The following is a 26429-nucleotide window of genomic DNA, read 5'->3' as shown; positions in this document are numbered from 1 at the left end:
CTTCGCGCTATCAGTTTGTTTCGTGAATTGCGAGCGTCATTTTTCCCATCATTTGTCGGACGGAAGGGTCAAGGTCGGGAGATGACTTGTCACATACGTACACACGCACGGTCGTACAAGCGCGCAGTGCGATGTCGCGACACCCGGTGATTACGCACAAGCTCTCCAAGCTCGAACAACACTCAAATGTGCGTCATCAGGCAGATCACCTCTAAACAGACTACATGGGTAACCCCTTTTAATAAGAACAACAATAATAATAATAATAATAATAATAATAATGATAATAATGATAATACTACTACTCCTACTACTCCTACTACTACTCCTACTACTACTACTACTACTACTACTACTACTACAACTACTACTACTACTAATAATAATAATAATAATAATAATAATAATAATAATAATAATGTATATATAATGTGTCTATTCATGTGTTATTGTGTATTGACAGGCAGGACTCCACCCCACTGGAGGAGAGTCTGTGCAGCCAGCCTCCCGCCCCATTCGCCTTGGATGCGTCTGTTCTCTGTCGCGGTGAGTACGCTCCGGGGTCACTACTCTGCAATACAATGTCCACTGCGCCGTACTTAATAACTTGCGAGCCCTTTGTAGTTTCAACGGTTGGGTTTTTAAAGTGTGTGTAAACTTTTTTTTTTTTTTTTTTTTTTTAATGTTCTAGATTGACGTCGTTTCGTCGCCTGCTGCTCGGTCGTGTGCTCGTTTGCGTTCTTTCGTGAGCCGTTTTGGCTCCTTTTCAAAGGCTTGCGGAGGGATCGAGTGTGCGTAAAATACAACTTTTCCAACGCCCTTGGTGTGTGTGCATGTTTCGTGAACGCATGCAAGTTCATTCTCCAAGTTAAACGGTTGTACATGATGTTCCATCTGACAAAATACGTCCTGACAACAGAAAGGATGGGAGAGTACGTGGCTGAGGATAAACCAGCGCCCACGGGCGGGGTTGAACACGGAGCCCAGGCGGAGGCCCCCCAGGAGGGGCTGCAGCCCAGGGGCAAGTGGGCCAACAAGAGGGAGTTCCTGCTCTCCATGGCCGGAGAGATCATCGGCCTCGGGAATGTCTGGCGCTTCCCGTACCTCTGCTTCAAGAACGGAGGAGGTGGGTGCGCGGAGGCCACCGTGTGATGGTGGCTGCACTGTAGGAACCGAACGTTGAGGTTTTTAAGTATGTATGCAAAAAAAAAAAAAACCCAAAAAACTTGGATTTACCTTAAAAGTGTGTTGGAGAGAGGGGGAGAGGGAGATAAAGAGAGATACAGAGAGAGGGGGGTGGGAGAGGGTAAAAGAGGGAGAGTGTATGGAGAGAGTGCAGCGAAAGTGTGTGTGTGTGTGTGTGTGTGTGTGTGTGTGTGTGTGTGTGCGCGCGCGCGTGTGTGTATGAGAGAACATTTGTGTGTGTGTGTGTCTATGAAAGAGAGTTTGTGTGTGTTTGTGTGTATGGAAGAGAAAGGGTTTGTATGTGTGTGTGTGTGTGTGTGTGCGCGTGTGTATGAGAGAGAAAGTTTGTGTGTGTATGTATATGAAGGAGAGAGTGTGTGTGTTTGAGAAAGAGAGAGTGTGTATGTGTGTGTGTGTATGTATATGAAAGAGAGAACGCGTGTATATGAAAGAGAGAGAGTGTGTGTATGTGTATGAAAGAGAGAGGGTTTGTGTGTGTTTGCGTGCATGTGTATATGTGAGAGAACATTTGTGTGTGTGTGTATGAAAGAGAGAGAGTTTGTGTGTGTGTGTGTGTGTCTATGAGAAAGAGAGAGTTTGTACGTGTGTGTATGAGAAAGAGAGAGTGTGTGTGTGTGTGTGTGTGTGTGTGTATGAAAGAGAGAGGGTTTGTGTGTGTGTGTGGGCGTGCGTGTGTATATGAGAGAGAACATTTGTGTGTGTATGTATGAAAGAGAGAGGGTTTGTGTTTGTGTGTGTGTGTGTGTGTGTGAGTGCGTGCGTGCGAGAGAGAGCGTGCACGTGCGTGCTTGTGCATAACCGGCAAATATGTATTAAACAGATCCAGATTTACAGCGAGAAAAACAAAACAGATGAGAGGAACAAAATGAATAATTACGTCGTCACCTTGGAAACACACAAAACAAAATGAATGTATGGGCCCGGGTTAAGGGAGCGAGAGAACGAGATGAAGAAGGGAGTGAATGGTGACTTGCCCTGACGTCTTATTACCGTCGAAATTTACCACCAAGTGAAATATCAATTACATTACCACTCTGTTCAATTTTGCAATAGATTCTATTGAAATTGTCTCTCTCCGAGGGTATTTCCTGGAGGGACTTTAATAAATTGTTACACGTCATAAGTGTCACATTGTTTATGGCTTCAGTGATACAGGGTGGGATTCTTTTGAATGTCATGCACTGAGACACATGATCCTTGACTGTTCCAGACTGATGTAAACATGAAACGGCGATGCAGACAATTCATGGACGTCCATTTTTAAGACTTCAGTGCCTGGGGACCGTCCATTTCAAGCTGTCCCCACCTCAAACTCATATCCGGAACAGCTTCCCTGGGCTCGATTTAATGAACGTTGTTGACGCAAATTTCATCGGTCACAGTAAACCGTCTTTTTATTCCTCTGACTCGACTTGTCTTGACTCGCAGGCGCCTTCCTGATTCCGTATTTCGTGTTCCTCTTGTTCTGCGGTATCCCCGTGTTCTTCCTGGAGACGGCGTTGGGACAGTATACCAGCGAGGGCGGAGTCACTGCCTGGAGGAAGATATGTCCCATGTTTGAGGGTAATAAAAAATATATTTAAAAAAAAATGAGGCCTAGTCGGATGTTCACGTGGCTTATGGGGGAGGGGGTCAAACAAGGTTAATTCATTTGTCGGAGTCTGTCAGAGTGGACTGGGCAACATCACAATGAAATGCGGGCGCACGTATGATGGGAAAATCCACACCAAAAACTGCTATAGCACAGCTAAATGTTAAGGTATGAAATTGTGTAGTTGTACAGTGGTAAAGGAGGTCAAAGGTTACTCACACGAATCCATTCATTTTTATTGTGCCTATTTAAGACAGAGCTACAGGGATTCCCCTGTCCAGCCACTTAAGCATTTAATTAAAACAATGTACACATATCATTTGCAATTTGATTAGTTACACTATTTGGTATGAAGTCAGACAGTTTCACTGTGTTGCGTTTGGGCAATGCCATGAGAGTTTTACCAAGACTGAACTTTTAAAAATGCTTAGCTTGGGTTTTACTTTGGTCCTAAACCACCCATGGCCCAGAGCCTACCATTCTAATATACTGTATATACTTTTACTGTATACAGTATATCAATCAAACTGAAATGTACAAATCAGTCCGCAAGCGTGTTTTTCAAGTGAAGTACCACTGTAATGGAAAGACAGATTCTTGAAGACAGCGTTCAAGGTCGGGCCTGCTGATAGCTTATTATGGGTTTGTCCTGCTGTCCGCTGTGTCCGGCAGGTATAGGCATCGCCTCCCAGGTGATCGTCATGTATCTGAACATCTACTACATCGTGGTGCTGGCCTGGGTCATCTTCTACCTGTTCAACTCCTTCTGGAGTCCACTGCCCTGGTCCACCTGCGACAACTCCTGGAACACTGGTAAGATGCCGTGGACTTATAACAGAGAAACAACTCGACGCAGAAAAGAGTTCTAACACCTTGTGACGAGACATGTGAAATGTGTCTGTACATCATTAACAGCTACCCGCCTTCTAGTACATAGATTGCATACAGTGAATATATATATACAGTATACTCTATGTATACATATAGGTAATATATATCATACAAAATTACATTTATAACAAATTTTGAATTAATATACGTATCTTTATATTGTATATTAAAGTAAGCAAATACAATAATCATTATTATTATGTATGTATATATATATACAAAGACAATGTATATACAATGTATATACATATAACAATGTATAAACATGTTTATACATATATATGTACATATAAGTTCTCTATGTCGAGTATAAAATAGGTATATCTATTTTGTAAATGATTGCAAAGTAAATTGTTTTTGTTGTTATAAATGTAGTTTTGCATGATATAAATTAACGGACGAACCTCACTTTCTGGATGTGTAGTATGTGACCTTACCTCCCATCGGCAAAACGTGGACGTTGGAATTTGGATTAAATTAAAATGTTCAGCCTATGTTTTGATAGAGAAAAAATTGAGTTTCCGTGTGTTATATATACAGTATGCCGATCTTGATTTTGGCTACTTTGCGTCAAACGCATCGCCGCAGTGTGTACTGTATGTATGCTTGAGAGGGAACTGGAAAGTTCACCATCATTCCCATTTTAATCACCTCAGAGATGTGCCACGACCAATCAGGTATTTATGCCAACCCCCACATGTTCAACTCCGAGTCAAACTGGTCCTTCCTCAACAACAGGACGGACAGCGACTACATGTTCGACAGCATCGAGATGTAAGTCCCTCCGTCTCTCCTCGTTTAGTATTTAGAATTGATCAACTCTAACCAGATACATGATTGATGTCATTATTTGCATGATGAAAGAAAATAATTGCGATAAAACGTTGATTTTTGCACGATTGCGTCCAACTTGCAATTATCCTGCACACATAATAAATATAATATATTAGCTCAATTAGGAGGAAAGGGTTGCTTCCCCTTCCAAGCTGTAAGTGCCATTAGCATTGTCTGGATTATTTTATGTCCGTCCTTTTCTAATGCCAATCAATAAAAATGATTTTCACATGAATCCAACCTTCACCACGTTGGGTATTCCGCTGAAGTGATACTCCACCTATACCGGAAGTCAATAGGGTGAGGCCTCATTTAAGGTGGCAATCCGTAAGATTATTGTTTTGGGGCTGGCACTTGTAGAAGAAAAATCCATTCGCGTATTTGCACTATGTATGTGCCCCTCTATGTTTTTCCACTGTTGGCGGCAGGGTCGGGATTTGCCACCAACAATGCACAGATGACGCAGTGAATTTGATAATGCAGCGTAGCTAGTTGTCGTCAGTAAACCGCAGATATGGATGAACGTTCACAAAAAAGAAATACGTCTTATTTACCGCCGCCTCGATTTAGAGCGAGTGTAATTCTGGGACTAGTAGCAAAAGCCACCCAAAACAGAGGACTTGATGGATTTCGACTCATCAGCAACATAATGCCCATAACGTCCGCCTTCTTTATTCAAGGTGGATTAAGATAAATGTTACATTATAATTTGACCCACATGTGATCGTCTCTGCCTTGGTTACTTACGGTGCTTGTGTGCCGGTTGGATTGTTTGTTTGTTTGTTTTTAAACTTTAGGAACAGCACCGCCATCTTTGAATTGAGGTCACCCGAGGAGGAGTTTTGGTTGTAAGCAGCACACACACACGCGCGCACACACACACACACGCACACACAGACAGACGTAGGCAAGGCAACAAAACACAAGAACAAACGATGTTTTAATTATTAATGAACGGTTTGTTTTGGGGAATTTTCGAGCCCTAGCCCTTCATTTCTTCCGGGTATCGGTTTATTCTCTGTATGCCTGAGCGAAGGGAGTCGAAAATACAGCAGTGTGTCCGGGGCGACCCAAACACAGCAAGCAAGCGGGAAATGAGACAATCAAATACCACAGACGACCGCAGAACGACGAATTACAGCGCTCAGTGCGAATTCCGTAGTGTTCAACTTTACCCACGCTCCCCCTCTCTCCCCCTGACCTCTCTCTCTCTCTCTCTCTCTCTCTCTCTCTCTGTCGCTCTCCTTCCCTGTCAGGTATTTTGTAACGCGCCCGCCGCCCCTCACATGATAAATTCCTGATCCTCGTAAAAAAAAGTGCAGATACTAGAAAACCCTGATTGCGACTCGATCAAAACAATATGTGTCTTCTTCCCCGAGCTTTCAATGGTTAATGCTGAAACACTATAACATCTGTATTCATGTGGCTGCAGATTTTTGCCGTCCGTCTCCGACCAGAGACAGAGACATATGGACATAATTACGTCCGAAGATGGATTCCACCATTTTGTTTTGTTTTTTGTATTCCACGCTCTCATAACATTGTGGATTTATATACAAGATTGTTTGATTTGCAGTAGGATGAAGCTTTAGCGCTGAAGTTTTTATCCATTTTTCTCAGTGTTTATGGGATCGTGTAATCAGCTGCCTCGGACTCGATACCAGATGTTGTCTTTGACCCCCCCCCCCCCCCCCCCCCTAGTCACCGTGTTTTGAGGATGGACGACACGATGTCCCTGGGTGAAGTCAACCTGGACCTCGCTCTGTGTCTCCTCGTGGCCTGGGTCATCTGCTATTTCTGCATCTGGAAGGGAATCAGGTCCACGGGCAAGGTGAGCACCTCCCTGAAAAAAACCACGTATCCTGCCAAATCACCTGATTCAGCAGAGTGTACAGTATAAGTCAACACACTTGTGGTTCTTGTTGATCCTGAATGATGATGCGCAATTCCTTGGATGTTGGGAGTGTTGTGACCATTGCTATTGATCCAGTTTGGGAGAACCGGCAACTGCTGGGCAAAGCTCTATCTATCTATTTCAAAACTAAGTAAGATCCACTCCCCTGAAAGTCGTCTTATTGCCTCCAACGATATGTGCATTTGGAATCTGAAATGTTGGAGTAGTCCGTAAAATACTAAGGATACCCAGCTCTACCCTTTTCATCCACTTACACTGTACAGACTGGGGTGTACTCACAAAATGTGTGTGTGTGTGTGTGTGTGTGTGTTTTGTGGCTTTTGATCTGTGTGTGTGTCTGTGTGTGTGCGTGCGTGTGTGTGTGTACGTGCGTGTGTGGGCGTGTTTCTCCTAGGTGGTGTACTTCACAGCGACGTTCCCCTACCTCATGCTGTTCATCCTCTTCATCCGTGGCATAACTCTCCCAGGGTCCGCAGAGGGCCTGAAATTCTACCTCATGCCTGACTTCACCATGCTCGCCAATCCTAGAGTAGGAACCGTCTTCCTTCATTTTATTGGAGGAGCCTCGATTTTTTCAACTTTATCCCTGTTTTATACTGGACGCTCTTATTCCCGCTCCATACCGGAAGCTTGACTCCATCCCTCCATCAGAAGTTCAATGCGAGTAATGGGGGCTAAATCCACAATCTGCATTCAGTGCAAAAACTCATTCAGGCAAGCTGACATGATGCCAGCAGTCGGACTTTTGGAGTTATTTCGATAAAAAGATGCTCATTTTATTGCTAAATTTGCTGTTTTCTGTCACTATTTTCATTGCTGTGCCACTGTGTTGTTACTGGTGGTACACACAAATGGGTGACCTGCCGAATTATGCGACGCTGGGAAAACTGCTGCTTTTAGAAGCGTGCGACAACCAAAGAAATATGAACTTTCAAAAAGAGAAACAAACACAGGTGACCTACATTCATCCCATATTTGTATAAAAGCATCGTGTTGAGATACGTGTGAGGTTATTTTACTGAAACTAGCAGATAGCCATTTTCGGCAGGTCCTGTCAAAATATTTGCGGCCTTTTTAAATGCAGTCGATTGCATTGATTACAAAGCAATTTTCTCATGGCGAGTGACCATCTTATCTTTGTGAACGCTTGTTAGATGTGTAGTAAATACACAGGGAAATACAGTGGGACACAATTCAACAAAATGCTGCGGAACAGAAATGAAAAAGCAAACAGCAGACAAGGAATTTAGCAATATATATATTTTTTTAACTAACCCCTTAAATTGACAAAGTCAGACTGCTGTGGCACCATGTTGGCTTTGCCTGAAATGTGGAATGGGTTTTTGCACTGCACGCAAATAGTGGATTTGTCCCCCATTACTTGGAATGAACTCCTCATGGGAGTGATGTAGCCGAGCGTCCCGTTTTGAGAAAAGGCTGCACAGCTGCGTGAATGAAACCTACAGTACATACAGTACAAACTACAGGGATAGCTTAGAGAAAACAATGGAACCATTTTATTATCAAAACAAGCGTGCGTCTGTGGAAAACATTGCAGTAAATGGAGGAAGACTCGCTAAAAATCGTAATATTACTTAGACATCACGATCCTCTTGTACATTCCGGTCTGGAGTGAACAGCGGCGTTGTTCCTCTCCTTAACAGAGAAGCCCCCTTCCTCCCCCGAAACGTTCCCTTTCCCGATCCTCCGCACAATTCCAGTTGCGGGAGGAAGTGAGGTCTTAACAAGCAAAGGAAAACCCCAAACCTCTTTGGCACGGAGCTTATCTCAGTTTAGAACATTGCAACATTACACACACACACACACACACACACACACACACACAGAAGAAATTAAACAAAAAAATTAAATTATCTGTGTTTTTATAGAACCATGTCCCCTCATAGGGATTGTTACATGTCACATGTTGCAGGCACATGTTATCGACATATTTACAGCACGACGTCTGCGTTTCAAAACGGGAACAAGTGAAACCCCAAAACAGAACATTTGAGCCTGCACATCTGCTGCAGTGAGCGACGTGTGCTAAACAAGAGGGATATTATTCTCCTCTCGTACCCCCCCCCCCGTTTCTGACAATTCACAGAAAGGGGGGAGGGTGCTGAACGGCTTCCAGGGTCAAATGTCTTGGGCTGTTAAGCCTCGTGCATCATGAGGTCATTTCCTGCTTTTTCCAGTTCCACAGAGCCATAACTGTGTTTACCTTATCTCTGAAGTTTGTGTGTGTACTTAGGTTTGTAAGTCTACGTTCTGAATATTTCACGTCGCCGCGGGTGTGTGTATATACTTTGCCCGAGAGATGTATACATTCACACATTGTAGTCCTTTGAAACGTATAAATACGTTGCAGTGTGCTGTAGCGTTTCCACACGAAGTAAGAGAAAAGAAGTCAAGATGTGTCCGAGAGCAGCCCCCCGGACCCGTGCTTCTAGAAGTCTACTTGTAGTTTTCCACTCTCACTCCCAGACGATTTGTCCACAGCCTCCCTTGTGACTATCTGATTTCAAAAGGTTGTTTGAAGAAGATCCGCTTGGGCTGAACGCCCTCTCACCAGTCTGATCGCAACGTTGTGACTAGGTTGACACCGTGCCAACAAAACCAAATGTTCCAAGCACAGCTTCATGGCATTCTCGTTTCACAAACTGCGTGTTTTTAGTTTGGTGGGAGCTGTTTTGCTCACTTTGATCTCCATACTTCTTCTGCCTTTGTAGAATGGCCTTGAGGAGAATCTTGAGGATCCCGGTGCAGATGCTTGACAAAAAGTCAAAGTGCCGATATACTTTACAATTTTTGAGTTGGGGAACTGAGGGGAACAACGCAATCCCTTCTCCCAAAACCGCTAATGCCGTGTTTTACAATAACTGGACCCTATCACATCTGAACGCTGTTGTGAAACAGATCTGTATTTGACTGAGTGTTGATTGTCGTGCCAATGTCCATTTTTCCTTTTTCTCCCTGGCTGCAAAGGAAACCTTAATTGTGATCTGGTCCAGGCTTGGGGGAGGAATGTGTTGTGGTGTGGGAATCCACGTCTGGACCAGTGTGTGTTTGACAGCAGATGGAGATGGATAGATGACTAGATGGATGGATGGCTCGATGGATAGATGGGTATATGTATAGATGGATAGATGGATGGTCTCGAACATTCCATAACAGTCCAATAGTTTGGACTTGTCAGTTTGGTCTTGGAAGAGGTCTTGAAGAATATAACTGCAATAAAATAAGTTTTTCAAGGGACTTTGCCAGCGTATAGCGCTGCCCTCCCAAGGATTTCATTTTACATTTTCATGAAACACTTTAAAACAAAATAAAGACTGTCCGACAATTATTTAAAGTTTTAAATTTGAAACCGAAAATTCGTAAAACAGGCAAATGCAGAGGTTCCGTAGAGAAGAGGTTCCCTACGTTTGCCACCGGGCTGTGAGGGGATCATCACAGTATACCCACTACAGTAAACTAGGCTACACAACTGGGAATACCAATGCCCTTTGTGGTTATTCCCCATCTACCCTCATGGTGTCTAGCTAAGAATTTTCAATGTTGCCAAGGTCAACTAATGTCCCATGAGGTTCGTATGGCAGCTATCTTGAATTGATGTCCATGTGAGTGGCGAAAATTACTCTGTGGTAGTTTCAATGCTGTCCGGCACAGAGACACAGACGATGGGGTTGAGAAAACACAGTTTGTTGTAGAGAGTGGGCTAGGTGGAATAAGCCCCGGAAGCTCAGGAGCAGATGGACACGTGTCATGACAAGGGCTCCTCTCCTGAGTGTGTGTGGGGAAGGGGGTTTTACCTGTTGCTCTTTAGACCAACCGACAAGCAACAAGAATGCATCCACTCTGATCCCGGACCCCAATTACCTAGACCCAGAAGAGGTGTGGCTGCCCAAACCACACCATCCCCACACCACACACTCTTAACCGACATAGATGGCAATGTGATAATACTAGCTAATTGAAAGCAAAAGTCGTCATAACCCCCTGTTTCACTGATCTTCATCATCGTCCATCTCATTATCAATCTCCACCTCATCCTCTTCCCCCTCATAATCATCCCTGACGACACCAGCAACCAACAGGTCAATTAGAGATCGGGGCCGAATTGGTCCACAATACCAGACACACTCCAAAATCCCTTCCCCCTTTCTTCTCCCACGCCTGACCCTTATCATAGGTTTACGCCTCCAGAAGATTGGCTCAGCTGTCCGCTTGTAACAGGCCATTTTATAGTTCATCCGCAGGATGTGGGGGATGGGTCGAGCCAGGCAGGAAAAATTGACTCTCGACATGCTGCTGAGTGTCTCGTCTAATCCCACAATCTCCCTCAGCATCTTGAACAGGTTGACTGATATCTCACGTTCGTGACTGTACATCACGCATGTGAAACCCTCCAGCTGCTCCTGCACTTCCTGCTTAACCTTCCACTCATCGCCCAGCTGACTGTAAAAAGATTGTTGGAATAATTGCTCTTTGTAAAAGTTTGCTCTTTCCAAATCTTGCATCCCATTCGATATACATAACGTTGCAAATTATCTGAAAATTCATCCAGCAAACTAAAAGCCTTTTCAAATTTGCGGTTCTTCTGGAGCTTTTTTAGCGCTACCACCTTGCCCTTAAAAGCACGGGTAACGTCCTCACAACTGAATACATAATAGTCAAGCAGGGTGCTGCAGTAGGGTTGGAGAGGTGGCCAGCTCTGTGACATTGACCAGCTGACGGTACCTGCCCATGTCAGTGTCAAGGTAGATTACAAGGTTGATGGCGACAGTGTGATACAGGAGGATGAAGATGATGTTGGTGTCTGCGGTCCTCACTATTACCAACTTGAAGCCCAGCTGCATTGCGCAGGTAGTGTACAATCCGGCTGTCTGTCTCCTGGTCCGACCGGAGGGCATGGATCTTGGTGACCTCAACCTGATATGGCACTAAACACCCCAGTGCATGGTAATTTATATTCTTGGCAAACAATCTGCTAACACAAGACCTCATTGAACTTTCCTAGGTATGGATCAATCAACTTACTTCTCCATCTGATGATATTAGCTGATGAGCTGTTCCCTCTATGATGAGAGCAGCTGTCTCGCACTTTGCAGCCGGGATGCTGCCTCCTTACTCCCCCAGACCCTAAGCACCAACTGCCAGAGCTACCGCTTGTTCCCCTCATTGTCCAGAATGAGCTTAAAGTCTTAGGGTTTCCTGGTGGCTGTACCCTCCACTATGAAATTCTCAGAGAAGTGCTCCTCAGTGTCTCCTGTGCCGTGATGGAGTCAGGCCGGTAGGAAAAGATGAAGTGCTTCTTGGTCACCATCTGGCCCAGTACTTGCAGGCAGATTGCTTCAAATATATGAGGCAGGATTGTGACGGCATGAAAGAGGGTGTTGCCATCTTGGATGAAGATAGCATCCTTGGGGTAGTGTACTTCATCTGTCTTGTCATCCAAGAGGAAGTGCAGAATGATGGGTTTATTGGTCTTGGCACTCCCTTGGCACCCACCAGGAGTGCCAAGGGAGTGAGGGACAGGTGAGAGGTAGTAGCACATCAGCTCATAAAGATCAAGTGGTTCCTCCTGGACCTGTGACTTCATGAGCAGCTGGAAGGCCAGGTTGTTCAGCTCCTGATTCTAGATGAGCTGCAACACAAGAACAAGCATGAAGTACAACCAATGCACCCGAGCATAAAGCTAAGCAGGTAGGATATTGGATTTGGTAGGATATTGTACAAATTAATATATCAAAGCATAGAACATAAGTTTCTTTACCTTTTCCTATGAGAATGGGAGCTTGACCGCCTTGTTGCAGGCCTCCATCGTCAGCAGCTTCTGCTTTTTGAGGGGGTGGAATAAGCTTGTCTCACACCCACCCTGAAGCCGGTCTCAGATGAATGCCTATTTGGCAGCCTTGCCAACAGCCTCAGCACAGAGGACATCAACCTCAACCTCAAGGGAGACAGGAGCACCGGAGGCAAGAGAGTAGAGGCGTTTGTCATTTGGAAAGGGTTGGTGAAACTCTTGATGGCAGCGCACTGGACTGCCTCCTCATACTTCTTGGTTTGGGCCGGCTTCAGCTCATGATGTTTCCCAGCCTTGGGGAGCTCAGGGTCGTCGATAAGCCCACATATCTCCAGCAATATCTCAAAGTACTGGGCTCGTGCAGATGTGGTTCGGCACCAGCATTGATAGGCTGGGATGTTGGTGAATATGCCGAGCAGACCTCCCTTCTGCTCTTGCTCTCAGCAAGATACGGCAGGTGGTGACGATTGATATTTGAAAGTTGTAAGTAACAGTTACCAGTGAACAATAAGTAGTGACCATGGCATGAGTGGAGTTAGTAAGTAGCAGCGATGATTTTTCACCTTTATGGTTTGTTTTGATTGTACTTTCATTGCAAAGATATTGCAAAAAAACAACCAAGCGACCAACCAACCAACACAAACAACCATCACTTTTGATGAGGTGGGGATTGATGATGATGAATAAACTAGTTTCATTTGGCTACTGCAGGAAACTGTTCCAAAACAAAATAGCAAAAGTTATATTGTTGTGAGCCTAAAATTTGTTATATGCCTGTTTTTTACCTTTCCATTTGATTCCTGGTGTCAAGATTTTATAAACACGTGGGTTCATTTGTGATTTGTATTTTGTCTCGTTTAGGAGTCATGAAAATCTGCCTTTTTCACCACTCATGGACAGTCATGGACATCTATTCAAGATAGAAGCCAAACAAACCCCATGGGCCATTAGCTGACCGTGGCAACATAAAAGAATTCTTTACTAGACACCATTAGGGTCCTAATAAAACAGGTTACTAAAAAATGGCATGCGGGTACTTGGGAACCTATTTCTCCTGCTAGACTTTGTTTTTGGCCGCGGGAGAGCTTCTTTGGACGTTCTCAGTTGATCGTTAATTATGGAGCAAACAACATTTTTATAGCCTCGTGCAACAGGCGGTGCAAATGGAAACCAGATGCTTCAGGTTGTTGTGATGGTGTGAAATTCTCTGCCTCAAAGTTTCTCACGAATGTTCTCTCAGTCTTCTTTCTATCTTTCTTTCTTTCTTTCTTTCTTTCTTTCTTTCTTTCTTTCTTTCCTCTGTAGGTGTGGCGTGATGCGGGGACTCAGGTGTTCTTCTCCTACGCCGTGTGTCAGGGAGTGCTAACTGCTCTGGGGAGCTACAACAAGTACAACAACAACTGCTACAGGTCACTGCTACACACGCACGCACGCACGCACACGGTTAGGGTTATGACGCTAGGAGTTTTTTCTTACCGCTGTGAAACTAATCGTATTACCGCTGTTTGACGACGGGGGGGGGGGCACCATGCGTGTCCCCATCACACACGGCTGTTTGGTAAGGTATGGAAACGGAGTAAAATAACATACTTCTATAATAAAAACACACTTTTGGCACCCGTCCATGGTGTGCCGTGGGCACAGTCGGTGCTGTCAGAGTGGGAGCGATCAGGGCTGCAGAGCCGCGATTATTTAAAATGATATAGTTATGTTTACAATGATATAGGGGGTGGGGGCAGAGTTTTTTCCCAGGAAGGGGGGATCTGGGATCTGAACAACCCCCCCCCCCCCGTAATTTCCGCCCCTGGCCGTGCCCCATTTCTATTCACATTGAACAGACGAGATCCGATTCCACTGACTAAATTCTGAGTCGTTCTAAAAATAATTAATAATAATCAAAAAGTAAATCCCCCCTATGTTTAATGGCCTGTCCCTCCCAGTGACGAGCAGAGAAACTGAAAAGTTTAGTTTATCCAGAGGTCCTTGAACATAGGGTGGAAGGCAGTCAATGATGATAACTAAACTATGGTTAGTATGTTTATATTTCATATCTTCCCCTAACTTTCACCAATAAAAATAATGAAATACAGAATAATATATATATATTTTATTATTTGCGGTGATGACGGTAATGAGCACTATACCACGGTGACGTCAGGTAACTGCGTTAATGCGGTTGTCGTCACCACCCTTCACACACACAGATGTACACACAACGTATTGTTGGCGTTTAAGGTCATCGGGAAAAACAAGATGAATTGGAATGAATTGGGTTTTTAAACATCCTATCAATACTGGTTGTTATGACAAACAGTACAGTATAGTTATTTTGCCCTTTTAATTACCATACATACACACATTATATTGTCGCATGTGTCATCTTGGCATGTTCTTCCCTTCTCGTAGGGATTGTGTGGCGCTCTGCTGTCTGAACAGCGCCACCAGTGTCTTTGCAGGCTTCACGGTGTTCTCCGTTCTGGGATTCATGGCACACCAATTGAACTTGCCCGTCGCAGAGATTGCCTCTAGTGGTAAGATCCCTCCTGACTTTGCACATTTTCAACTTACTTGAAAGGAAATGAGTTTAAAGGATGATATTGCTGCAGTACTATGTCTGCCAACGTCCACAAGATGGCATCTCGTGTTTAGATTCTGCTTTCAAAGAGAAGCGGGACCTGCCCGGCGCTGCAGTCACGCTGCTGCGCCATTCTGTACCAGTGTGGTTTGAAATACACACGGGTGGAGATTTTTGAGTGGAGGATTTAACTTAACACAATTTGATTAGAATCATCTAGCCATCTATCACATGCTTTGTTGTTTTTGCCATATACTGTGTTATTCAATATTCCAGAATAGAAATGTCACCACCATAGCAGGAAAAAGGAGGAATGGATGGATGGATAGATAGATAGATAGATAGATAGATAGATAGATAGATAGATAGATAGATAGATAGATAGATAGATAGATAGATAGATAGATAGATAGATAGATAGATAGATAGATAGATAGATAGATAGATAGATAGATAGATAGATAGATGGATAGATGGATAGATAGATAGAAAAGTTTGGCAATATACTTTAAACCTCAAGTTAAATATTATCAATAAACCTCTCTAAAATAAAATCCCAAATCCCTCTTCCAATCAGGTCCTGGTCTGGCCTTCATGGCCTACCCCAAAGCCCTGACGCTGCTGCCCGGCTCCTCTTTCTGGGCCGTGCTCTTCTTCCTCATGCTGCTCTTCCTCGGTTTGGACAGTCAGGTCAGTAGGGAACTCAGCGAAATGTCAAAAAAAAAGGGGAGAAAAAAAACAACCCGACTCAGTTTGAACTGCGTGTTTTTTCCCTTCCCAGTTTGTGTGCGTGGAGAGCCTGGCCACGGCCGTCACCGACATGTTCCCGGGCTTCCTGCGGAGGCCGGGCAGGAGGGAGATCCTGGTGCTGGTCATCGCCGTGGTCTGCTTCCTGCTGGGACTACCTCTGGTCACGCAGGTATCGCCGGAACCGTTGGGCTGAGTTGACGCGGGAAGACAAAACAAGTCGTTGAAAATGTTCTTTCTCTCTCGTGTCTCTTCTTCCGCCCGTCTGCTCCGTGGTCTGAACTCTGCCAGGGAGGCATCGTCCTCTTCCAGTTGATCGACACCTACGGTGCCAGTGGAACCACTCTGCTCTTCCTCGCCTGCTTGGAGACCGTGGTCATCGGCTGGGTGTACGGTGCGTTCTGTACTATAACTAAGGAGGCGCCGAATTAAAGTAATTTATTGTACTCGTCATAAAGGCAATTTCCTTACTCCTGACAGCAGTGGTTGTCTTATATATAGTATTGTTATTTTTGTTGTTATTGTTATTGTTTATTATTTTGATTTGATTAATAATGGTATTGTTGAAAATAAAAGGAAAAAAATATTGTTCAAGGAAGCCATTTCCATCCCAAATTATTCATCAAAGAAAAGCATAAAAACCACATGCAGATATATTAATGTCTTATTTTATTCTTCCAAATGAGGATATTCTAATTTCACTCTATCATTTTGTTACGTTTAATATTCCCTTTAAATCTCAAATCGATCAATAAACTGGCAAAACAGCCAAATCAAAAGTTTTGCGTTAACCAACAAACTTTTATTATTTCGGACAGCTGGCCGGAACGACGCCTTGGTTCTGAACGAAAGAGCACAGCAGTCGGCTTGAAAAGCCAGGGCTTTCTGGGTGTCTTAGTGATTTATTCCTCACATCAAACAGCACGCTCCTATTCTTTTTTCCTTTGACTTCCACTTGGCTTCTCAAGTCTCTCTGAGCTCGTTTAAATAAAACTCTCCATGCTGCGAGGGATTTGACCAGAGAAGCGGCCATAAGGTAGTAATTACGGGACAAGCAGGCAGAGCCGAAACCCCCTTCGGAGAAAAAGCCTATTCGTCTCTGCCTTTTGGGTTTGGGGATTCCGCACGGCGGAGAGGGCCGGGCGCCCCCTACCGTGAACGGTGTCGGCTCTAGTGGCCTGGTGTGGTCGCCGATCTCAAAGCCGATCCCGAGTCAACTCTGAGCGAACACAATGCCTTACACACTCTCTCTCACATCGCTTTTGGTGCGTGAGTTGTCCAATTTGGACCGCTTAAAAGTCACAAGTTCCCGCTCCTTGACGGCGCTGATGATTCATTGATGACGCAGAGGCTCCTCCTCCTCCTCTGTCATTTTGGACGGCTCTTCCACGGAGCTGTCACCACTGGTTTGCTCTTCATTATCAGTACTATTGACGACTAAATCCCTTGGAAGAAAAGCACCCGTCACACTCTCATCTTCCTCTTCATCCTGGAAATTATCTTTCTGTCTCTCTCTCTCTCTCTCTCTCTCACTCTCTCTCTCTCTCTCTCTCTGGGCTCAGGGCTGCATTAAAATTATCACCACGAAAAAACAAAACAAAAAAAACAAAAAACGTTTTCCCTCCGGGGAGCTGAAGACATCCTCTCCCCCGCCCAGTCGCGGCGACGAATGTTTTCACCGTCCTTTGCGATACGGCGGTCGGCCGCTTTCTGAAAGTGTTTGTGCTTTTGGAGTGAGGGTTGAATTGCTTATTTTGCGCCTCCGCCGGATTCTTATCTGTTTTCCTTCCCCCCCGAAGCTGACACCTCCTCTAACGTTGACGTATTGGGGGAGTTTGTTCTGCTCCTCTGCCTCGTCAGAGGGCTTCCGCGGACACTGTGCCGCATCTGGAGATGCCTCGGCCTCCAAAACCGGATTTGGATCACGCCGCTTTCGTCCGAAACGCATTCTGTATTCATATCTGTGTTTGTGAATTCGGTGTGTGGATGACACAGCGACCAAAATGTATATCTTTGTACAGTACTGGACATACAGTCTCAATGTTGTTTTTCCTCTTTTTATTGATGTAGTATCAATATTGCGTTAGAGACTAGATATCCTCTTGGATTTTGGTTATTGCAATATTGTGTTGTAGCTTTAATTATGTCTATACTGGTCTTAAAAACCACATTGGAGTTCATTTATATATAGAGCTATTTATATATATTGTAGATATGTATATATTTTTTTCACGCTGTTCTAGTCGAATGAATAATGTATATCTGCACTCATTGTTTCTGATCATTGTCCTGTATGCAATGAATAGTTAATGCTTTAATAAATGTGAAAGTACATTTTTCAACCTTAGTTTTGGTTAAATATAGCATGGAAGAATTAATCGTAATTACTTAATTATGATCAGATTATTGATATGGAGGCATTGAAGGTCAAAAATGTCCCATATTTGTTTAAATGTTTGGTCATAATATATGCTTGCAAACACCACACGTAGGTCTATGATACAGTACATAGCAGTAAAGATATAGAATATTATAACACTGCTCTGTGGAATACCAGATTCGGATTGGTCGATAGCAGCAATCAGTGGTCTGTCAACGCCGTCTGTTAATAATGATCATTGTCATGGGCAACCAGTTCCCTGCTTCTCTGTCTTGTGACGCTACATAGAAACTATAATGGGAAGACTTGACGACATCAATGCGGATATCGCCAATGTCACATTAATAACAGTAATTGGGTTTGTCATATGTGGGGCGAAGGTTTTTGCAGGGCGAATAGTTCACTATGTTGCTGTGGTTACTTGGCTGTGGGTTTTTTTTCTTAGCTGAAGCTTCTAAATACCAGTTGATAACATTACAGTGATCCATATCTTTTATAAGGTAGAAAATAAAACGGTCAACTGGATATGAGCGACGGTTTTCAGTGAGGTGTCCCGCATTGTTAGCCCAGAGTTAAAAATACATGTATATATATTTTTAAAACCCTGCCAAGGGTCAGAGGGGTTTCCCGAGGAACAAATCGGGAAAAACTGTGTCGTATCTCTGATTGACACAACTTTTCTTTGCGGTGAATTTACAGGCGCTGACCGTTTCTATGACAACATCGAGGACATGATCGGCTACAGGCCGAACCCCGTGCTGAAGTACTGCTGGATGTTTATCACGCCGCTTATCTGCGGGGTGAGGGACCCATCCGTCTTTATTTATTTGCCTCTGTCACTCCCTCTGTTACATCAGTCTCCCATTCTTTTATCCGTCTCTCTATTTCCCAGAGGTGTCAAAATGTCAATTGAGACCTGTCTACTCCCATTTGCCTGTTTCTTTGCCTCCCTTTTGAATTTGCTGACTATAGAAGATGTTGCATTTTTTTCTCCATTTTTCCACGACAGTAATTATAAGCTTGAGCTGACACAACATACTGTACGAGGTAGGAATAAAGCCGGCTTCTACGTGAACAGGGTGTAGTTCTCCTCGGTTACAAGGCAACAATTGAACGGCGCCGTGTGAAAGAATGAGCCAAGTCGCCAGAATTAATTGGGAGTCAATCGGTGCGTGAAAAGACACACTCCCCCGGACGCGGAGAAGTAACGCAGTTGTTTCTACTCAAAGGGTTTTGCGTTCGGTGAGCTCTGATTTATTGTGTTTAAAATATCTCACAGGTCGTCCGCAGGACAGAGTTGCTGCAGCAGTTCTTGATGATTTAAGAATTAGTAAAGAGTTGCATTGCAAGTTGAGAAGTTGAACTCTACTTGCGGGCTAACTCTGTCCTAGATGCAATGGCATACAAATACTAAATACTACAAATAATAAAAAAATATATACAATAATAAAATAAAGTACTTTTAGGCTGGGGGATCAGAGAGAGACTTCTGTCTTACTCAGAAAACTTTATCGTTCTTATCTCACCTTTTTCACTTAACCTCCTTCGGTGAGAGTCCCCCAAACTGTATCTGTATTCAAAACAAAGAACGGGACCGTCATTTATTACGAGTTATCAAAACGGCAAGACTCTTACTGCAGTAGTATACAGTATTCTTTTTTTTTTTTTTTTGTCCCATATGAGTCAACTATTACTTTCCCAAGATGACAACATGATGAGGCTGCCTGATATGAATAATATATCATATTGACCTGCCCGTGCAGCCCTTGCACACAGCAATGGCCTTACCTTATTTATATTGTTGTTATTATTATTTTTTCACCTTTTTCTAGATGACGATGATGTACGACCTAGAGAGCGGCGATTCTCTGACAATATACAACTACGCGCCGGGCAGCTGGGCGTCGGCTGTGGCCACTCTGCTGATCCTGACTCCTCTGATATGTATCCCGGTGTACATCGTGGTGTCGGCGTGCAGGGTGGGTGCACCTCGGTCCCCTGAAGCCCCTGCCAAACATTCGGTGTGTTGTTTGCTCATTTGTATTTTTTTGCTCCCTGGCACTTCTTTCAGGACCGCCGAAACATGAGCACCCCGTCCAGCGATCTGCGCCAGGCCCGGCCTCACAAGCCGGTGCTCACCCTGTGCAAGCGCGTCATCCTGAAGTCGCAGGGGAAGCCGGCCGGCGGGGGGACGGGAGAGGCGGGACCGAGGGACGAAAAGATCAAGATGGGGGAACCTACCGGCGTCTGAACAATCGGAACTGCTCCTGTGTCCCATTTTCAGCAAAAAACAAAAAACAAAACAGCATTTATATTTTTGTACAATTTCAAAAGTAAAATCAGTACGCCTGTTGCCACTTCATTCTGGTTTTATCTCTTTATCTTCTTAACCTTGTTTTCTTTATTATTTTTTATTTTTTTTATTTTGACCGGCTATGTAAAAGCCTAGAAGTGTTACCTGTTATGTTAAAACACACTAACTATGTGTATTTGGCCTAATTCATTAACAAATCTTCCTAAACCGTGATAGTTTTCCATTGCCATTTTCTCAGGTGTAAACAGAATGTGGAAACGAGATCGCCCACGTTCTATGTAAAAACGATGAAACACACGTATGTCATTTGTTTGGAGTCCGGAATTCAAAAGAAATTCTTGAAAAAGAAGCCAATTTTTGATTCATGTGTCACGTGTCAGCTGAGTTGGACTTGGAGAAAAGCATATCAGTCAGCTTTATACATTTAATAAAAATATCAGCATTGCCTATGATAGTAAATATTAATGTTTGTGCCTTTTTTTATCATTCTGCTCATTGATTTCCACCGGAAAAGAATAAACAGCCTTATTACGCAGCTCTGATATACTCGATTCTGATTGGTCAGTAGCTGCAATCAGCGGCCAGTTATTTCTGAATAATGATCACTGTTGAAAAAAAATGTGGAATTGGAAGTGGAAACCCCTCAAACCAGGCATACAAGTTATAAATCAATAACAGATCAATATTCTGTCTCAACGTATTATTTTGTTTAGTAACTATCCGTGTCAACTATCAATTCAAGCGCATCTCACCGTCACTGTTGTGCGTCAGTGGCCTAGTTTGAATGTTAATAAAAGGTGTTGTGATCCACATAAGTGTCGGTGCACCCTCTGACACCATGGCGGCATCGTCCATCTACGTGGACCAATCGGGTCTCGAGCGCTGAGCTCAGTCATCCGTAAAATCCAAACTGGCATTCAATTATCAGACAATTCCTGGTTGCCCCAACACCAACCAATAATGACCCTGAGCACCGCCGAGCTCTGTCCCGGGAGGCAAAGAGCTTCCCACTGGGTCGAACGGGGTGAGTTTTTTTAAAGAGGGACTTGTGGAGTCGACCAATCAGAGCCACTGAGCCAGTCGAAATGAGCCACTGAGAACGTGAGATTCTCTTGAACGACGGGTGGAAGGGTGAGTGTGGTGTTCATGGTCAAATGTCCTTTTATTCTATTGACGATTTTGTACCATTTTAAGCTGCAAACCATACCCCTGGGGGTGGTTGGGCAAAGAACAGGGCGGTCGCAAACGTTGTTCTAATTAAGAGTATGCAGCCTTGATTAGTAATGCAATCAACTTCAGACAGTAGATTCCAAAGCCCTTGACCCCTGAATTGTTGAATAAAGACGAGTCTTCGTCAGGTACTTAACAACCACACCGACAGGCCGGTCACGGAATACAATGTGAAGCACAGTGGTGGAAAGTAGAATTACAATTAAAATTACAAGTGCAATTACTTGTAATTGTACCTTGATATTGTCATGTAATACTCATGTAATTGTATTTGTAACTGATATAAAATAACCTATAACGCTTGCATTATAGGTTCTGTTATATCAGGGCACTGGATATGGATGTGACAAGTACTTTTACTTTAAATGCTTGAAATACATATAAGAGCAAGCACTTATATACCTGTACTGAAGCAGACGTTTCAACGTGGTCCTATCAGTAATCTGTACCAGAGTAATTATGTGTCAGGGTATTTGTACTTTTACCCAAGTAAATGTGAGAGTACTCCTTCCTCCACTGGTACAGGGTATATGAACGATGAAGTCCACACCTAATGTGTGGGAAGGGTTAATTGTGGAGGTAACCACAAACTTGAGACATAGTCGTTCGCCCCAAATTAGTCTCCTGAATATTAAAAACAGCCGCACTAACCTGCCTCATTTTGCGTTATCTCACAAAAGGCAACGAGATAGAGTTACGTGAGCCGCATTTCCTCCAAAAATAGGGATTTGAGGGGAGGGGAGGGTGGGGGGCGTGGGAGGTTGCTACTCTCTAAGGTTCCCTCCAGGAGGAACGACACAGGGACTGAAGCATTGTTTTCAATTGTAAAACACACCGCTCTGATAATCTACCCTCAGCTCATTATCTTCCGACACCTTCAAATAGCGAGCGCCGGCTTACACCCTCACACCAGAAACTCTGAGCAATATTCACTTCATGAGCCTGGATGAAGAAGCGTGACTCAGAGAATTTGGATGCATCCGCGCCCGAAAATGACCATAAGGCGATTCACAAACCATATTGTTCGTGCGGCAATAATATGAGTTAAAATTCTAATGGCGCCGAGAGTGATCCAATGGGAGACTTATTATGGTTAGTGGATCATTACTCTTGCCGGGTCTGAATGGCACTTTGAAGTTATTGTTGACATCAATCTGGCCTCAATATCGAAATTATATACCGGCTGTCCCATGAGGGCACGTTAGTCCCCAGACATGGAACGTGGGCTTAATAGAGCCAATTAAACTCCCTCTTCAGTTCAGCCCTGAGTCGAATTCAAGGATATCCGTGAGTCTGAGGGACTGGAACAATGGGCCGCTTCCCCCGGTGCTCAGCGGCGCGAAACGGCCACCGACGTGCACTGCATCCCGCGGGAAAGATGACCCCTTCCCCTTCTTGGTGAAACGTCAGCGGCCCAGAACTCATTTGCCGGGGCGGTGATGAATCGTATTGTCACGCATCCCTCCGCCGTCAACCGCGCGTCGCCCCCGCGTCGGCTCCTGCGTCGTCGTCGACGCCTAATGAAGTCCGGCACCGTTTGCCGCACTCTGCAACATCTCCCAGCGGAACCTGAATATGCCCGACGGGTCCGACCCCCTCTGGGTTCCATCTCCCGCGCGGCGAGGAGCGGCTAGGCGGCGCCGCCGACGGAGATTACCGCGGCGGCCGGCGAACTAGTAAATTGCAACGTTCTATCTCTGCATGATTGCCTGTTAGGAGGGAGTTTTACGGTGCCGGTGGCTTTGGAGCGTCGGGTGGATGGGGTGACGGCTCGACCTCGAGGGAGGAGGAGGAGGAGGAGGAGCTCGCCCCCCGCCCCCGTGGGAAACCGGTGGTGGGTGATTAATTTATTGTGCAAACTATAAATCATCAACCTTTCAGAGCTTTTTCGTCACTTTTACCTTGCATTCTCTCCGTACTTCTTCTCTCCCTCCCTCCCTCTCTCTCTCCTTCTCTCTCTCTCTCTATCTCTCTTTCTCACCCTCTCTCTCTCTCTCGGTTTCTGTTTCCTCTTATTCAAATAAGCACAATTGCTGGTGCAATTCTGTCCGTCTCAATAAAGTTGAGGCTTTCCAAATGTTTTTTGTTTTCTATCATTTCATTTATTCCGTCCCCATCCGTCCGCCCGTCCGCCCTACACCTTGATCGCCCCGGTTCCTCATCCTTCCATCACTCATCATCCCTATCTTCTTTGTCGCCTGCGTCGGCGTGTCACACGCCCTCTGCTCTGTGTCTGTCAATTCTTCCCCATCAGTACACTCTCTCTCTCTCTCTCGCGCTCTCTCTCTCTATCTCTCTCTCTCTCTCCCTCCCTGTCTGTCTCGGTGAACTTCAAGTGCCCTCCCCACGCAGATTGTCACTTATCTGGTGGAAACCTATGCTCGCTGCGTCGTCCTCTGAATTATTGGCTGAGAATCTCCCCTCCCCCGCACCTGCAGGTGCTCAAGCCGCTTGCCATACAATAACCTTCGCGTTAAATCACCAACGGAGCCGGACACGTGCCCCGAATCCAAGACGGCTCGCGAAGAATAGCTTGAAAAGACGAGACAAATCAGTTTGGCACGAGAAGCAAATCTATCTTTTTTTTTTTTTTTTTTAACTTTTAACTTTTTTTCAACGTGGTGAAACGCCTTCATCCGAATTGCAGGTGGATTCAAGATTCACCAACCGAGATTAAGACCTATCTTTTCCCCCCCGATTTTCTCTCCTGCTGCATGAGTACTTGTCACCGCCACTGGCACGACACCGGAATGACTTCTGGGCTGGTATTACCATATGGAAATCAGGCAAAGAGCTGCTTTGACAGAACCGCATGTATAATATATAATGCTATTTTGAGTCATTGCTCACATTTTTCCCTCTGTCTGTCTTTGCTCACGTTTGTTTGGATAGGTTGAGTCAGTTGGTGTTTTGCCGTGGCACCGTGAGCTCAGCGCAGACGGATGGTGTTTGGTCATGTACACGGCGTGACGTATCGCTGCAGTGATCACACATGCACATTTCTTAGTAGAACGCCGCTGAGTAAGGGAAATTCTGAGTGCAGAAGGCTGACGGTTCACTGATTACCAATATACAGTGTGTTTTCCTTTTTTTAAAACAGTATACTCACGGCGTTGTTTCTTCAGATCACTTTTCATACACTGCGGAATATGCCCAAAAGTCACACCCGAGGTCATTGAGCATTGAATTTCAAAACCGGGGGCATTCACATACTTTGGAACATGGCTGCGGGGTTTTGTTCCCTTTCAGACACAAGAGCGTCAGCGAGGCCAGCCCCTGATGTTGGGCGTCGGGGCGTGGCTTGGCGTTCCGATTCATCCCAGAGGGCTTGAACGGGGTTCAGCTGCGGGCTTTGCGCAGGCCAGTCAAGTTCTTCCATACCAGAGTCAGTAGCACATTTATTTATGTCAGAAAGGATTTCCTTACGAACCTTGCTTTGTGCACAGGGGCATTGTCACGCCGGAACAGAAGAGGGCCTTCGCCAAACTGCCTCAGAGTTGGAAGCGCACAATTCTCTAGCAGGTCATTGTACTCTGTAGCATTAACATTTTCCCTTCACCGGAATTTAGGGACCGAGCCCAAACCATGAAAAACAGCCCCAGACAATCATTCTTCCACCACCAAACTTTCCAGATGGCACTATGCATTCAGGAAGGTAGCGTCTGCCAAACCCAGATTCGTCCATCAGACTGCCAGATGGTGAAGCGTTCATCATCACTCCGGAGAACTCATTTCCAATGGCGACGTGCTTTACACCGCTCCAGCCGACGCTTGCCATGCCGCACGGTGATCTTTGGGCTTGTGCGCAGCTGCTCGGCTGTAGAACGCTTGTTCGCTAAGCGCATGACAAAAAAGTTCTTGTGCTGACTGTTCTATGAGCTTGTGTGGCGTTACCATTTTTGTGGTTGTGCTGTGTGACGTTCGCACTCACTAATACCTACATACTTACATACGTTCTTACGGATATGCTCTGTGGTGTTTGTGGTCAGGAAGACCACTTGGACAAAACATTTGTGTTCTTTAAGCAGATGATAACGATCACCAAGAATAACCTGCTTCTATAGTCTGAGTTGCGTGTTTTCTTTCAACGTGCATTTTTTTCCCTCTTCAGAAACAGATTTATGGAGATGAATAGTATTTTGTTCAGAGGATTTGAGCGCGGCACAAGCCACATCTCACGTTGTTGTCTTTTTTATCTTTTGTTTTTGGGCCATGAGTGCAAAGTGTGTGGGCGATCTAACACTAACAGCCACCAGGCAGTCCCCGCGGCGCATCCACTTCAACACATCAACAATGCAACACACTCGAAAGGAAAAAATGACTGGTTCTCCGCCAAAGTATTTTTCTTTCGTTTTTTGGGGGGGGTTTTTTTGCCTTTGAGACAAGTCCACGGCAAATTTGCGTCGACGGAAAAGTTTACTTTGATTTCATGACTTTCTATTGTCTCCGTTGTTATTTTTATTTTTATTTATCTTCCTCTTTTACTTAATGGCGCCCTATTATTTTGGGGCGGAAGACTCGCTGGCATCCTAACAAGCGTCCATTGATTCGGGGGAGAGGGAGACGAGGTAAACAGGCCGACGAAAAACAGCTTTGACAACTCGTCGCCTCGGTCCACGCGGACTGTAAAGCGCGCCAAAGATTACCACTAATCTCCCTCTGACAGGAGCCACTCGCGAGGGGTGTAATTAGGCTTCTAATATGATTTAATCGCTTATTTTGCGATGCGGCCTATTTGCCAACGCCGGGCCCATCCGCCGGCAAGCCAATAAGCTTTGGACATGGCCTCCACTTCCAGAGGCATTGTGGGAATGTTCATTAGTATTTCTAATTGGCTGCTGCAAGGATTAGGTGTAAACACCAGGGGGGTTTGCCGGCCAAGGAAAGGGGGCTCTGTATCTCACTGCCATCTAATTTAATTTATATTCATGAGAACA

General features: G+C 44.8%; 1 protein-coding gene across 3 annotated transcripts; it reads left to right on the top strand.

Moving 5' to 3' along the window:
- Nucleotides 1-534: 534 nt before the first annotated feature.
- LOC307246740 (sodium- and chloride-dependent betaine transporter-like) lies at nt 535-20721 on the top strand. Of its 3 annotated transcripts, none has more exons than XM_080022738.1 (16): nt 535-546; nt 920-1126; nt 2635-2769; nt 3470-3610; nt 4345-4462; nt 5320-5370; nt 6224-6353; nt 6832-6966; nt 13552-13655; nt 14653-14777; nt 15399-15511; nt 15603-15740; nt 15860-15962; nt 18648-18748; nt 19781-19927; nt 20020-20721. In XM_080022738.1, exons 2-16 carry the CDS (start codon nt 925-927, stop codon nt 20197-20199), a joined length of 1923 nt encoding a protein of 640 aa, XP_079878864.1. In that variant the 5' UTR covers nt 535-546; nt 920-924; the 3' UTR covers nt 20200-20721. The 3 variants fall into 3 exon arrangements, with proteins under 3 accessions (XP_079878864.1, XP_079878862.1, XP_079878863.1); XM_080022736.1 differs by lacking the exon at nt 535-546 and adding an exon at nt 691-791; XM_080022737.1 differs by lacking the exon at nt 535-546 and adding an exon at nt 704-823.
- The last annotated feature ends 5708 nt before the right edge of the window (nt 20722-26429 follow it).

Source organism: Zeus faber (genome assembly GCF_960531495.2).
Source record: "Zeus faber genome assembly, chromosome: 21".
Classification (NCBI taxonomy): domain Eukaryota; kingdom Metazoa; phylum Chordata; class Actinopteri; order Zeiformes; family Zeidae; genus Zeus; species Zeus faber.
This window is presented reverse-complemented; position numbering and strand designations above follow the sequence as displayed.